The 14549-nt window shown below is 48.7% G+C and overlaps 1 protein-coding gene across 1 annotated transcript in view; it reads right to left on the bottom strand.

Annotated features, from left to right (window-relative positions):
* Positions 1-14549, bottom strand: part of RFTN1 (raftlin, lipid raft linker 1) — a 204300-nt gene that overhangs the window by 54207 nt on the left and 135544 nt on the right. Inside the window, exon 6 of the mRNA XM_045538264.1 lies at positions 9190-9393. Within this exon, the coding sequence (XP_045394220.1) occupies positions 9190-9393 (204 nt within the window). The remainder of the gene's footprint in view (positions 1-9189; positions 9394-14549) is intronic.

The following is a 14549-nucleotide window of genomic DNA, read 5'->3' as shown; positions in this document are numbered from 1 at the left end:
GTTGTGTAAACCGTCTGTGGCAGAAGCCTTTTTATAAGCAGCAAACATTTTCACTGCATTCATTAATAATCCCAATCAGAACATCTTTTCAGCATGTTAATTAAAGAAGGCACACACAGCCATAGAGTCTAGCCCCATCAGAATGAATGAGACTAATTTACCTCGCGGTTTTGAATAATATCCTTGATTTTATGAGCCCAAATTTCATTGTTAGCAATCACCATTTGATTTCACGCGTTTACCTTCCTTTTCACGCTCCCGTGTCAGGATGCACACTGGGGAGAACTTATCCAGGGTAAAGCACAGTCATTTAGAGACAGCTTTTAGAAAGAAACTATATTTAGGTGAGAGAGATTTTTTTTAAGGGGGGATAGATATAACACACCAGATCCGAACTTATCAGATGCACCCTACATACGCTGATTCTTGGAAGGTCGCATGATGTGGGCTGCTGTCCAGACCTTTTAGGCAGCTCTTGTCCAAAGGTGGACTTGGGGGAGGGGAATTTCCCCAAATGGTTGACCACTAGCAATGTTTCCTTGGGCACTGCTCCAGTCTGAGCTCTGTACAATTCAACAAGTACACATGAAACGTATAGCGTGATCAAGAACTGTCTTAGGCAATGGGGGTATAAAGAAAAATACAACAGGGTCCCTGCCCATGCAGAATACACAAAGGGAGGTACCTTTTGCCCTTTTTTGGTACATGGCTTCTCAATGCCCTAGATTCATCTCGATAAGAAATTATGGGAAAGAGGACAGGCTCAGAAGTAGGTGGGTCCAGGCTCTATCACAAAAAGTGAAGTGACCCTTTCAGAGCCCTGGTCACTCATCTGTGAAATGGGGTTATGGACAGACAATCCCTCCTGGTCCCTAGATTCTATTCTATAAACACTGCTCAATCATACTGTTATGAATTGAATTATGTCCTCCCAAAATTCATATGTTGAAGCCCTGACCTCCCCCCCCCATGTGACTATATTTGGAGACAAAGACTTTCAGGAGGTACCAAGGTAAATGAGGTCCTAGTCCTCTTTAACTAGGATGGGGTGGGGCCCTAGTGCAATAGATCGGCATCCCTATGAGAAGAGGAAGAGAAACCAGAGTGTTCTCGATATCTCTTCCTGTGTGTGCAGAAAGGAAAAGCCATGTGAGGACATAGTGAGAAGGTAGCTATCTGCAAGCCGGGAAGAGAGACCTCACCAGAAACCAAATTGCTGGCACCTTGATCATGGACTTCTAGCTTCCAGAAGTGAAGGAAAATAAACATCTATTGTTTAAGCCACCCACTCTGTAGTATGTCGTTAGGGCAGTCCTGGCAAACTAACACCCATACAAAGACCATTTCAATCATATGTTCTTTCAAAAAAGGACAGTTTTTAATAGGGAAAATCCATGATAATGTGACCTTTTTTCCCAAAGAGAGGGAAAGGAGACAAATTCAGAAAGTCCTCTGAATCATGTTGGAGTTCCTGGAACTGCCAGTAATTTCCAGAAGTCACAAAAAATAAAGCAACAAAATTAAAAGGTCATCAACATGAGAAAATTATTTGCAGCAACAAAAGTAAAAGGCTAAGCTTAATATTCTTTATATATACAAAACTTTTTCAAATCAATAGCTGAAAATACTAAAACACCATTAGAAACAAAGGACATGAACGAGCAATTAATTAATTCTCTCACTCTTTCTCTCTCCATAGCCAGTAAATATTGAAAAAAAATTTCAACCTCTTTTGTTTAGCAAGTTGGCAAATTTTGAAAAGTAAATTCTGACTGCTGGTAAAGGTATGGTGATACGGCAAAGTTCACAGTGCTTAAGGGAATTTTAATTGCAGAGTCATTCTAAAGAGCAATGTAACAATGTCTCACCAGTTTGCCACAAAAAGTTCATCTTCTTTGACCCAGAAATCCTACCTCTTTTGGTCTATCCTGAGGTAATAACCATCAAGATCATCAAATATTCATCTATGAGCATTACTTATAAAATTACTTAAAAACCTAAACACTCTAAATGTTCAACAAATACTCAAACATAGAAAAATAGTTAAGTACTATTAAATACTATACTGTCCCCCCAAAAATACCATTGGGGATTTAATGATTCAGAAAAATGCTTTAGCTACAATAGTATGGGGGAAAACCAGGATACAAAACTGCTACATGAATTAAAAAATTAAATTTTTTTTAAATTAAAAAATGTTAAAAATATTTAGACAAACAAACTTTAAGGAAATATACAAAATGCTAGAAGTAGTTGTAAGTGGTGGAATTAAGTATAATTTGAATTTTCTTTTTTATCCTTTTCTGCAAGAGTTAATACAGGCATAACACAAGTAGAGAGACAACACAGACAAAAAAGAATTTTCCTTTTCTCTCTTCTACATGACTCTTGAAGGCAGAAGTAGAATGAATGAATTTTAGAAACCATGGGGAGACAATGTGAGTACAATCTAAGCAGAAAGGACCTCCTTAGCGCAGTCTAAATATGCAAGGTGGGGCGTCAGAAGGGTGAGCGACACGCTACTGGAAACGCTCAGGCTCACACTGAACACCTCTCAGCCGCTGGCTCACTCGCCCCAGCACCGACTGAGTGCCTATCACGTGCCAAATACTCTTGCAGTCACTGGAGGTCCCGCAAGCAGCCAAAGTCGCTGCCACCGTGGAGCTCACCTGACAGTAGGGGGGACGTAATAACACAATGTCAGAGGTGATAAACACTGCAAAATATAAAGGGGCCAAGGGAGAGAGTGAAGGTGGAGGCGGTGGCTATTTTTGAAAGGGGCATTCAGAATAGGGCCTTGAGTAGAGACATGACTGAACTAGGCAAGCAAGGGACATGGGCTTGCAGGTCTGAGAATTCCAGGCAGAGGGCACAGGTGCTCAGACATGCAGAGAGAGTGAGAGGCAGCCAAGGACCAGATGAGCAGCAGAGTCGTGACGGAAGGAAGTCAAGACTGACCTGACCGGTGGGGAGACCAGCCCCTCAGGGGCTGACTGATGCATGTGACTCGCTAGGCCAATGGGATATTAGCAGGTGTGGTGCAAGCAGAGGCTGGACAAGCACCTGTGTGGTGGAGCTTGCCCTCATGTGTCTCCACCACCACTGTGAGAGGACATGCCCCAGCTGGCCAGTTGGTTCCAGGAAGATGAAAGACGCTTGGGTGTCCCAGTGGAGCCCAGCTGAGACTCGCTGACCATCAGATCTGTGAGAGAGCCCAGCTGAGACCAGCAGGGCTGCCTCAACAGAGCAGCCAACCCCAAAATCCGTCAGAATAAATTATTACTGTTTTAAGCCAATGAGTTCTGGAGTGGTTTGTTACGCAGCATTACTATGACAATAGCTAACTGACATAATGCCCAGCCCAGACCTAGGAAACGTGAGAGCAGTGGACCTTGCTTAGCCTGGGGATATTCCTGATTATCCCGGAACAACTGAGAGGTCTGAACAGTTCAACAAAGCACAGCTGTGAGGGCAGTAAGCACAGCAGCCTTGTCCGGATATTATCCAGTGACGATAATACTCCATTTCAAGTGAGATCCCTGTGGGTAAACCAGTAACATGCTTCAGTTCTTACCTGTCTCCTACCTACCCTGAGGGTCTGTAAGCAAACGGCCTCCCGCGGGTGCTGAGCCGGCCTCTCATCTGCTCTGCTGAGAAGCTCCCCCCGCCCACATGCTAGTTCAATGGCCTCCTAAGAGACATGTTACACAAGTGACCAGGGAAAAACAGCTGCTCTTCAGCTGAACTATATCTCAAGTATTTTGGGGTTTAGGACAAGCATGGACCGGAGCCCAGCTCACTTTGGAAGTTCTGGCCAACAGTCCAGGGGTCCAGCTGGAGCCTGATCACCGCAGGGGCTTTCCCAAGTCCTGACCTGGGGATGCTCAAGACCAGAGACACTCAATGATTCCTTCACGATTATGTCAACACAGCACATATTTCTTCAAGGCTTCTCCAAAAATATGTTATATTCAATTTCCAATGTCTCTACCTACAGATTTCTTCAATAAAAAACCTTCAAGCCCCTTAAATGTGCCCACCTTGTGCTCTAAGTACTATAGTGCCTAACCTGACAAGCACACTATGATGGCACTGGCCTGCCAATAGCACCATACAGCAGAGCTGGGGTCCAGAAGGGGGAAGGAGACCCTCGCAGCCCACCCAGACCTTCTCTCCACTGCTCCCTGGCTCCCCTCCTTCCTCGTGAGTCACAGGCGGGGGAGGAGGGCTGTACGATCAGGGGGAGAGCTTGGCCGTCTTAGGGGGCACGAAGTAGGAACACACCCAGGCTTATTCACCACCCACCTCACCCACTGCCTGCCCAGGCCGCTGCTCTGCTATTCTGGATCCAGAGTGCTGATTCACCTACTTAGCCACAAAGCAAGTTCAGAATGGCTGTCAAAATTTGGTCATCTGTAACAGCAAAAAGTCAATGAACCACAGAGAGCAGACAGCTGGGCTTTTAGAGAGCCCCATGTTTTGACGGTCTCGTCCACTCCCTGTCTCCTCATTACCTTCACGGCTCAGCATCACTATAATGTGCACCGAGTTGGGTATAAATAGGTCTATCTTAGAGCAGAGGCTCCCCATGTAAAAAGGTTAAACTGCCCTCCATCTATGGAAAACATTCCATTATCACTGCATTTTTTATTAAAGTAAAGATGCTTCCCTACTGTGCACAAAAAGCTATTTGCCCTGGTATTGTATAAATATTTGATGCCAGTCTTCTGGCAAAAGGCCATCTTAATATTCCAAGCTTATGATTTATAAGAAGGATGTGGGAAAAGGGAATGTGCTGTATTATTTCAAGAGGTAGATTCTATGAAGCAACTACTCTTCTCCTGCAGCCTCTGAGACTCTGTCTACTGGGCCGGGCGCGGTGGCCCACGCCTGTGATCCTGGCACTCTGGGAGGCCGAGGTGGGAGGATCGCTCGAGGTCAGGAGTTCCAGACCAGTCTGAGCAAGAGTGAGACCTCATCTCTGCAACAAATCTGCAGGTTCCTGGTGATACACACCCCAATCAGCTTCTTCCCTCAACAGCACCGGCATTACTGAACTTTTACAGGTCACCTTCTGTATGCAGGCCCTGGGATGCAAAAGTACAGGATGTACAACCTGCCTGGGGGTTAAAAAAAATATATGTATAAAATATATATCCCTACATCTATATTTTATTTGAAATATGTACGTGCTTTTTACATATGTATTTTGCAAACATAAGGTAATGAAGGATATGCTAAGTGTGGTGCAAATGCCAAGTGTTATTTGGATTTAGATGCAGCTGGGGCATTGGGCAAAGCCCAAGGAGGATAATCTTTTAAGAGGGTAGCAATGGAGACACATCTGGGTATAATGTGACCCCTATATCATGCAACATGTAGAATACAACATCCCCTGGAATGCATTCTAGTCGTAATTCTTAGTTTATAAAGGCCTTAGAACTAACTTCCAGCTCATGAGGCACTGACCAGATGATCCACAATGCAGGACACTGCAGGGGGAGAGGCGAGGTTCCTTCCAAGCCACCAGGGGCAGAAAAAAGGACTCTTGTGGGCAAAAAGAGAAGTGAGGACATGGTCACCATAAGCAGTGTCGGTTGCTCGAGTGGATCCTGGTTTGGACAGTCAGCTGCAAGTGACATTTTTGAAACAAAGAGTGGGAGGACTGCCAGGGTAGAAGAGGGCAAGGACAGGCCGAGGGCAGGAGGAGGGCTGGGGAGGGCAGGAAAAGACAGGAGGCGGGGCGGGGGGGGGTTCAGGGCAGGACGAGATGGTGGCAGCCTCAGCGTCGTGGCTGGTGAGGGCAGCAGGGCTTCTGCAGGCCCAGAAGGCCTTGTTGAGAAACCAGCCGCTCCGCTGGGTCTTCCCTGGTGGGCAGCCAGCTCTAGCAAGACCTTACCCTGCCTCCCAGGCCCCCCCCCCCACCCGACCGCTTCTCCACAGCCAGCTCGCGGGGGCCTCTCCTCCTGGGCTTCCTCTCCTGCTCTCTAGAAATGCAGACTCTGGCTGATGTGCTCCTGAGTGCCTGTCTGCTCTGCCGTGTGGTCTCTGGACTATTCCTGCTTCTAACTGGGTCCTGTCACCTCCCCAGGGTGACCTTGGAGCCCTCCTCTCCCCACCCAGAGAGCCAACAAGCCACTACTCCCGCCAACACAGCCACTTCTCTCCTCTCCTCTCGCACCCTCCTCACAGTGCTCTTCTCTACCCACGCCTTTCTTTCTCCCTGCCACTCTCTTACCACTCACTAGCTGGTAACCTTGACAATGACATGATGTCTCTGTGCCTCGGTTTCCACAGCTATCACACAGGGATAATAACCGTACCTGCTTCACTGGGTTGTGAGGATGAAATGAGTTGCTATGTCTGAACCGCTTAGATCAGCACCAAGACAAGACAACTGCGAGGTGCCCACGGTCCTCACCGTGCCTCTCTGCCCAGATGCCCAGTCCTTCTCAGGCTCAGTGAACGACCCCAAGGAGAGGAGCCCTGGACATCACAAGCAGGAGCCCAAAGGCGAGCACTGTACGAGTCCTTCCATGTCCCGGTGGGTAAAACCTCAAAAACAGAAGCTGGAGTCTTCACTGGATAATTTGAGCTGAAACATCACCTTATTTATGGGACAAAGTTCTCAGGAGTTTTATGACTCTGTGGAAAATATTTTGCACCACAAATATCTATTTAAGAGTCATGACTGGTGCTTTTCCAGATGGCAAACAGCTTAAAGATGTTCTTCTAGCTCTGCCAGGTTTATTTGTTAAGGACACTAATTATCTCATTAGAAATAGGTTCCTTTTATGATTATGATTAGCTTGGTTTATTTTAAAATTCTGGGAAAAGCACATACGCATATTACATCCCCGGCCAATGGAAACCTTGGGCTTTTCCAGAGCAGAAACTCCCTAACCCAGTAAGCACTGCTCCCAAGCCACACTCTGCCTCCCAACAGAAACATATAGGGTAGAATCGCATTTAAAATCACAGCGGGTTTCCATTAGTTCTGTTCTGGAAATTCTGCAGCCCTCCCTGAGGGGGACCCTTGCCGCTACGGTGGAGCTCTAGACACGGGCTGCACAGAGGGATATGTCAGAGCTCCGTGGAGGACGTCACAGCTGCACCTGCCAGGGGAAAGTTCACGTTCTATCTTCAAGGCAGGAAGGCTGGGTTTAGTGCAGCTAAAGCCGAGGGAGGATATAACAGCATTTCAAACGCTCAAGTCAAATCTGAAGGAAAAAACTGTATAAATTATCTGTGTCTGGACTCCAGGTTGGAGAATGGGGTGAGGGGGGAGGAGAGGAAGTTAACTCAGCCTTGATTGCCACAGCCACAGCTGCTAGAGAGACAGCAAAGAGCTCTGTGAACTTTCAAGGTGTTCTTGGGGCTCAGCTTGCACCCGAAATGCTCAGGCAGTGGGGCCAAAGAGAAGACCTCTCTTTTGCTGCCCCAATTCTCCTAAGAGGGGAAAAGTTCTCAGGGGCCACCTGTGTATCTGCGAGCTCCAGCACCTCCCTGCACAGCTTTAACAATGGACCCATCAGTTTCCCGGGGAGAAATGTGATGCACAGCCTCGGGACAAAAGGAGCTGCTGTTGCCACAGCCCAGAGGCAGTGAAGGGGTGTCTCTGCAGGAAGTGGGGAGCCAGAGGGTTCTCCCTGGCCTCCCCTAATGCTGATTAGGAGGGCTGTAAGTATCTGTCCCCAGCATGTGCTGCCACTGGTGTTTCGTGATGCATCTCAGGACAGACTGTGGCAATCCCTGGCGTCAGGGAACTTTGCAGGCACCAGTGGAGGGCTTCCTTGTGTATGGACCATGCCATTCCAGGGCATGGAAGTGACTCTTCATTAGTTGTATTAAAGAAATGTAAACACCAGCCACTAACCACATCTAATAATTTAAATTTAAATTAATGAAAATTAAATCAATCTTAAAATTCAGTTCCTCAGTCACACGAGCCACATTTCAAGTGCTCAGTAGCCACAGAATGCCTAGTGGCTGCCACACTGGACAACCCAGATACAGAACACTTTCACCATCACAGAGAATTCTGTTGGACAGCCCCGCTCCAGATGTATTCTTAACAAGCCAATCACTTCTCTTATGTCATTGATCCATTCAACAACTGGTTATGAACCACTATGCTATACCATGCCTGTGGCTACTATAATAACATGTCAATATTAGCCATTGATATTTAGATATTTACTAACTTGCATCCAAAATGAAGACCTGTCTGTACTGTATCAGGGATGATTTAAAGTATGTACATTCAAAATTAAGAATGATGTCCCTATCCTAAGGATGCTTGCTTGCATTTCAAGGATTGCAAACAATGTAGAATCCAGACTCCATTCCTGACACTCTTAATTCTTGAGAGAGAAAACCGCTCAGCTACAAGACTCGGTGCTGTCGCTGTCAATGCCCCCTGCCAGGCTTTGCTGGGATAGACAAATTTGGTGTGATGTTTCACTGAGGAATCCTGCTGACTGGCAGCCCTCAGGATCTGCACGTGCCGGCGTGTCAGCCCTGCTCCCCAAACTGCCTCCCAGCCTTGACACACCCTGGTGACTCAACTTGCCTTCTTGTTAACCCAAAACCCTTTCTTTGCGTGACACATTTCCCACTGTGGGCAGACTTTCTTTCTGCCTTAGGAAAGCTGACATCAGTAGCGCTACCCTGTGCAGCAACCCCTGGAGATAACCCATTACTGGGGAGGGGGTGTGGGGTGCCATGAGACCCAGGAATAGTGTGAGTCTCCATGGAGCTTACAGCAACCAGGCTGTTCAATTTATTTCTCTGCTGTTAATTCCAAGGTGCTGCTACTGCTACTTCAAACTGTAATAGTGTCTACAAACAATTTGCACTTTTGGAATGGCACAATCCCAGGGGGTAATTAACAAACCCAGGGAATAATCTTTTTAAAAGCTTTTAAAAACAACAGAGACTGAGGCCACCCCCGTTGAAATGGAACCACTCCCCTTTCTCTGTCATTTCAGAAGATACCTGGCTGACTCCTAGAGAGGTCTAGAGGGCACAGGTCCTGGGCTTTACGGAAAGTTCCTCAAGATGTGTTAATTAGAAATCCAGTGCAGCGTGTCTACTGGCTGCAGAGCTTCTGGAAGGGAACAGGCTCTGAGGAAGGGCTGAGATTACAAGAGTAAGAAGCAGAGATCATGAGGGCCGTGCATTCCTTACCGTTCACCATGCCCAGGTAGAAGACCGCGTTCACCAGCACGCCTCCTTTCCGGAAGTGGTCGCTCATGTGCTCCAGCCAGTTGGCGTCCAATCCGCTCACTGCCTGGCCGTTTCTGGAGACCCGGAGAGGAATGGTGACAGGGTAGTACTGCCGGCACTTCTGAAGGCTCTTCGGTTTGTTGAAAAGGGTGAAGATCTCCATTTCTGTTGGGGTTTGTAAAGGGAGTGGAGAGAGAAAAAAGGTCAACTGGTGATAAAAATCTGCCTCCTTGGATTTAGTGGAATCTCTCAGGGACCTCAAGAAATGACATTGTTAAGGATCAAGTCTCTGTGAGGTTGTATTGTTGCCAAATTATAAAGCCTGATTCCAAGAGGTAAGTTGAGGCTGCCTTAAAGTAACGTGGACCTCAACTATTGGGCTTCAGATGGGGGACATAAGCTTTGAATCTGGACCATAATGGATAGCTGTTATCTGCGATTTCTTTGTACAGTTAGGTGTTTGAGAGAACACAGTAGACATTTCTACAAATTCATACAAACATGTGTTTTGGAAGTAAAAGCAGATATATTTGGGTGAGAGTTGTTCTTTTAAAAAGTATAGAGACACACAAAGATAAAAATACTGCTCTAATTCCAGGAATTGTGTACACCCCTGAACTCACTATTTATAAACTGCAGTGGTGTTTCCTGGGCCCTGACCCATAATACTTAATCAAGTACATCAAAAATACATCACTGATATGTAAAAATAAATATGTTCCCGTAAATGAGGGCTCCTGCCTGGAGTGGCAGGTCGGCCCAGCAGCCGAGCAGACACTGGAAGTGAGGCGCCGAGCTCTCGGGTCCTTCATTCATAGCTCGGTGCTTCAGAAATCAATACTCACAAACACCCAGCAGCTGAGCCGTACGTGCTGCCGGGCATGAGTTAGCAGCGGCAGCCTCCAGGAGCAAATACCTGGAATTTCAATCTAAGTCTGAAGGTCTATTTTTGTGTTACTCATTTAGTCAAGCAATCAGAGTTGACCCAGCTTCAAAAGCTTTGCTTACACAGGCTAGTCAGGAATATGCTTTGGTTTCCAAAAATATCTTCTTGAATCATAAAAAAAATCCCCACGCTTCTTTCAAAGAAAAATTTAAAGGTCATAAACAATGGCTGACATTAGCAATAAGGACAAAGCACATTCAAGTGTGAGACACCTGGACCCACATTCTGGGATGCTAGTTCCCAAATTTCAGTATTTCAACATTTTTTTGCAGTATCCAAGGTACTAGCTAATCATTTTTGTTTTAAATTGAGTCACTTTCTTTTGTTTAAATAAATGCATTTAAGAATGAAACTTTGCTTCATGACTTTAAAGGCAAACCACTGCCATTTGCCACGAACAAGGGGTAGCTAGCAATGAGGCACATCGACACCAAAGATGTTCACTCACATAACATCTAAAATGAGCTCACACAGGTACTGCATCTGGGGACAAAGGAAGTCTTCTCACAGCCCCATCTGATTCCTAGAGATCAATGCTGGGCCGTAAGACTCTGTCATCAGCAACAGTTAAACTAACAGGGGAGCCACTTCAAGTCCATCCAGCACAACCAATCAGAAAAGGAAGGTGGCATCTTCGGAAGTGACCACCTGCAGTCTAGACACCAACCCGAGCCTGTCCATCATCCCCACCCCACACCGCCTTTCTCAGTCCACCTGCCTGACTCCCAGGAAGTCATCTGCAGCCAGGAAATGGTTCCACACAAGAAATTAGGTCCTGGGGTACGGCAATCACTAGGCTACTTCAGGACTTCAAAAGGCAGACTTCAGGAATGGAGCGATGCAGAGGAGGTTCGTAATGGAGGGGCCCGAGCCACGGACTGGACCTGGGGGAGCAGGAAGTGAACTAGAGGATGGGTGTTTTCCAGCCCTAAGTGCCAGGGGTTCAAATAAAAGCTGCAGTTACTAAGAGGACAAGCAGGGCTGAGTGAGTTCTTAGCTTTATTTGGATTTCTTCAAAAGCAGACTGTGTAAGCTTTCCTGTGCATGTAGTTTATTTAGGAAGTGATCCCAGGAAACAGAAGGAAGGGGTAGGGATGGGAACACGGAGGAGATGAAGCCAATGACGGGTGCCTTAAAGAGCAGCTTGCAGCTGGGGCGTCTGGGGCTCAATCCTGCCAGGGACACCGTACGCCACACACCTCAGGGTGGCCTACCAAGAGCAAGGAGGCTGGGGCATTTACCCTCACGGACTGAAGGTCACTCCTGAGGCATTAATTCCCCAGGGCCAATGGCCTGCTGGGCCGTTCCCATTCCCGAGAACAGCCTACCTTAGGCAGAGAGTAGGGAGCTGTGGGCTTGGCCAGAACTGTCCGCAGGTGACCCCAGGTGAGGCTGGAGCACCACTTGCTACAATCTGCTCCAGTCAAGCCCAAACACAAAAGAATTAAAAAGAAAAAAATCCCACAGCCTCTGCATGGGAGAAGTGAGTGGGGAATTTGGAAATGGCCAAAGTCCAAAAATACATGGTAACACTTGATCACACAGAAGGATCCCCACTCACGTGGTAGGACAGAAACGCGACTTTCCCAAATGCGTAACGAAACAGAAAAAGGGGAAGGCCAAAGGAGAAGTGAGAACGCAGGGGTGGGCGGAGGAAGGCGAGCCGGCCAGGCGAGGTGGCCGGTGCTGACAGCATCCCACTTTCCCAGCGATCTTCCCCAGGGGGGAGGACCGAAGCCAGAGACAGAAATAAACTTTTCAGGAAGGAAAAGGAAACGCTGTTGGAATGAAGAGCCTCCAAAGCATTCGTAGGAATGAAATATTGGAGAAGCCTGATTTCAGATGCGTAACCCTTTAGTAAACCCTGTCCCACTGTCTCCTCGGCATGATCCTCTTTCTACTCACATGGAAACCTGCCAAGAGAAACTGTCCAAAGATGATATTCTTTGATGTTTTAATATTCTGATTCTCCAACACACAGCCTCACATGAGCAGGCACCAAAGACTCCAAAAAGAAAGCCCCACATTTGTTTAAATTTTCTCAGATGCTCTGTGACTGTGCCATGACCCCAACTGGAAGATTTTTCCAGACGTGGGACAGAAAGTCCCAGAGGGGTGGGGAAAGCATTGTTTCTGAGTGTTCTGGGAACGGCTGAAGGCCTGCGCTGGCAGAGCACCCACACGGCGTCAAGACTGTCTCCTTGTCTTTCCCCTTCCCCCACCCAGGGGCCTGGCCCATCGGGTTCCGACCCCTCATGCCCAGCAATGTCCCTGTGATACAGGAGGTGCTGCATACACGGCTGCTGGAGTGACGTAAGCCAGACAGGAGGGGGAAGCCAGGGTGGGCAGGGATACCAGCTGGGTCCACTAGGCCTTGCTAGGCTACTCAGGGAGGAAAGAGGCAGGTGTCCAGCTCTGCGGCCTGCGCCTGGTGTAGGGACTCAGGCAGGGGACAGTCTGTCTGCAGGTATGGCCCAGGGACCTGGGACTTGAGGTGAGCAGGGGGGCTGGTCGGGTCCTGGTGTCCAAGGAAACCTCTGGCCTGGAGGGAAGAGAGAGTTCTGCGTGTGGCTTAACGTGTGGGGCTGCAAAGGCTAGATGTAGGAAAAGGAGGAGGCAGCGAGGCAGCTGCGCTGGAAGGAACAAGTGGGTGAGACTTAGCTGGGCAGCCAGGGCCGGGTGAGGATGCAGGCTGCTGAGGTCATAGCAGGGGAGGAGGAGGAAGGGTCTACACTGGGAAGGCTGGGCTGTGGGCACCGCAGAGGGGAGGCAGGGTGGGAGGGCAACAGGGCCTCAGGCTGCTCCATGCAGATTGCTAGATCTGAGCAAGCTGCTCAGACTTCGATCAAGCTTGGGTACTAATAGCAGGACACCTCTGGGCCAGCGTGAGGCCCGTCTGACAGGGCAGCAGGAAAGGCAAAGTGCAGGAACCCCGACATGTGCGGCAATCCACGGGAAACCACTTGTGAGCATGACAGCAGCCAAGGGCACGTGTTCCGTATTTATAAGGGCCTTTCTCCTTCATCATCTCTCCCAACCTCCGTGGGAGGGGGTGGCATTGGTCCTATGCCCAGAAGCGTTAAGTGGATCCCCCAGAAATCACAAGCCAGTAAGCAGCAGAGCCAAAAGTCTTTCAAACCCCAAACCCTGGGCTCTTTCCCAAATCTAACAAGAGGCTAATTTCGTGGGGACACAGGGAGTAAGCGCTGGTGCCCATGGGTGGGAGCTCAATAGCTGTTCGTTAATGGACTGAGTGAAAGGCCAGAAAGGCAGCGGCAGGTGGCAGATCTGGGAGGGGGGCACCGTGGGGCCCGCTATCTCGAGGGCGTGGGGAGAGGAGGGTACTGACCCAGTGAGGAAGGAGCCTGCATTTCAGAAAGCACGAGCCCTGAGCTTTACACACTCACAGTGAGCTGGCAGCGGAGGAGGCCTGCAGCCCGCAATGCAACAGAGATCCCGGGCTCAGGTTTCTGGCTGACATTTAAGTGAGGAGGTGCAGGGTAGGAAGGGCAGTGCTTGGAAGGCTTATTATTTTGGTGCAATGAGAACCGGAATTTTTGTGAACCTGTCTGGTTTCTGTGTGTGTCTCTGACCGAAGCTGTAGCAACAGAGACGCTGGGGCTGTCCCTGAATGGGCTCAGGTGATCACTGCTCAGCATGGACCACAAACCAAAAGGAATTTCCCCAGACCAGGACACAGAAGTCAGTGAGCAGGGGGAGGAGCGCAGGACGGGGCTCCCCCAGAACCTGCGGGGGTGAGGGGGAATCACTGCCGGGCCAGCCCGCAGGGATGGGGGGAACCTGCCCGGATGGAGATTCCACTGGAAAGTCCTGTCTGAGCAGTCACTGCCTAGATTCTCCTCTCCCCAAGGCCTCCTATGCAGGAAATAAATTAACTGAGGAGGAGGGGAGAGGAGGGAGACTCCCTCTGGATTTTTTTTAATTGTCTTGCTGTGATTGCCTATTTAAGCCCACCTGGCAGAAGGGGAGTAAAAACACTTCACCCTCCTTAGGGGGCCCTGAGACAGCGGAGCTGAGCTGAGCTAGCAGCGGGGCGGCGGGCAGGGGGGTGATGGTGAGCGGATGTCCTGGGAAGGAAACTAGGAGCCAGGGGTCAGGCGAGGTCATGCTCAATGGGTACAGGGTCCTGGACATCCAGCCTTCAGGGAGGCCAGATGCTGAAGCTGTGAGGGAGAAAGTTAACGGTGTGAGGGCAGGGATGGAGACCTGCCTTATCTGTGAAATGGGCATAACAGCAGCATCTTCTGCCACAAAGCTGTTGTGAGGAGCAATTGAGACGACACATAGGAAGGACCCAGAACAGTGCACTCAGGGTGACCACCATCGTGACAGCTTCCTGTCCATCCCCCAAAGG

The sequence above is a fragment of the Lemur catta genome, chromosome 1 (assembly GCF_020740605.2).
Source record: "Lemur catta isolate mLemCat1 chromosome 1, mLemCat1.pri, whole genome shotgun sequence".
NCBI lineage: Eukaryota > Metazoa > Chordata > Mammalia > Primates > Lemuridae > Lemur > Lemur catta.
This window is presented reverse-complemented; position numbering and strand designations above follow the sequence as displayed.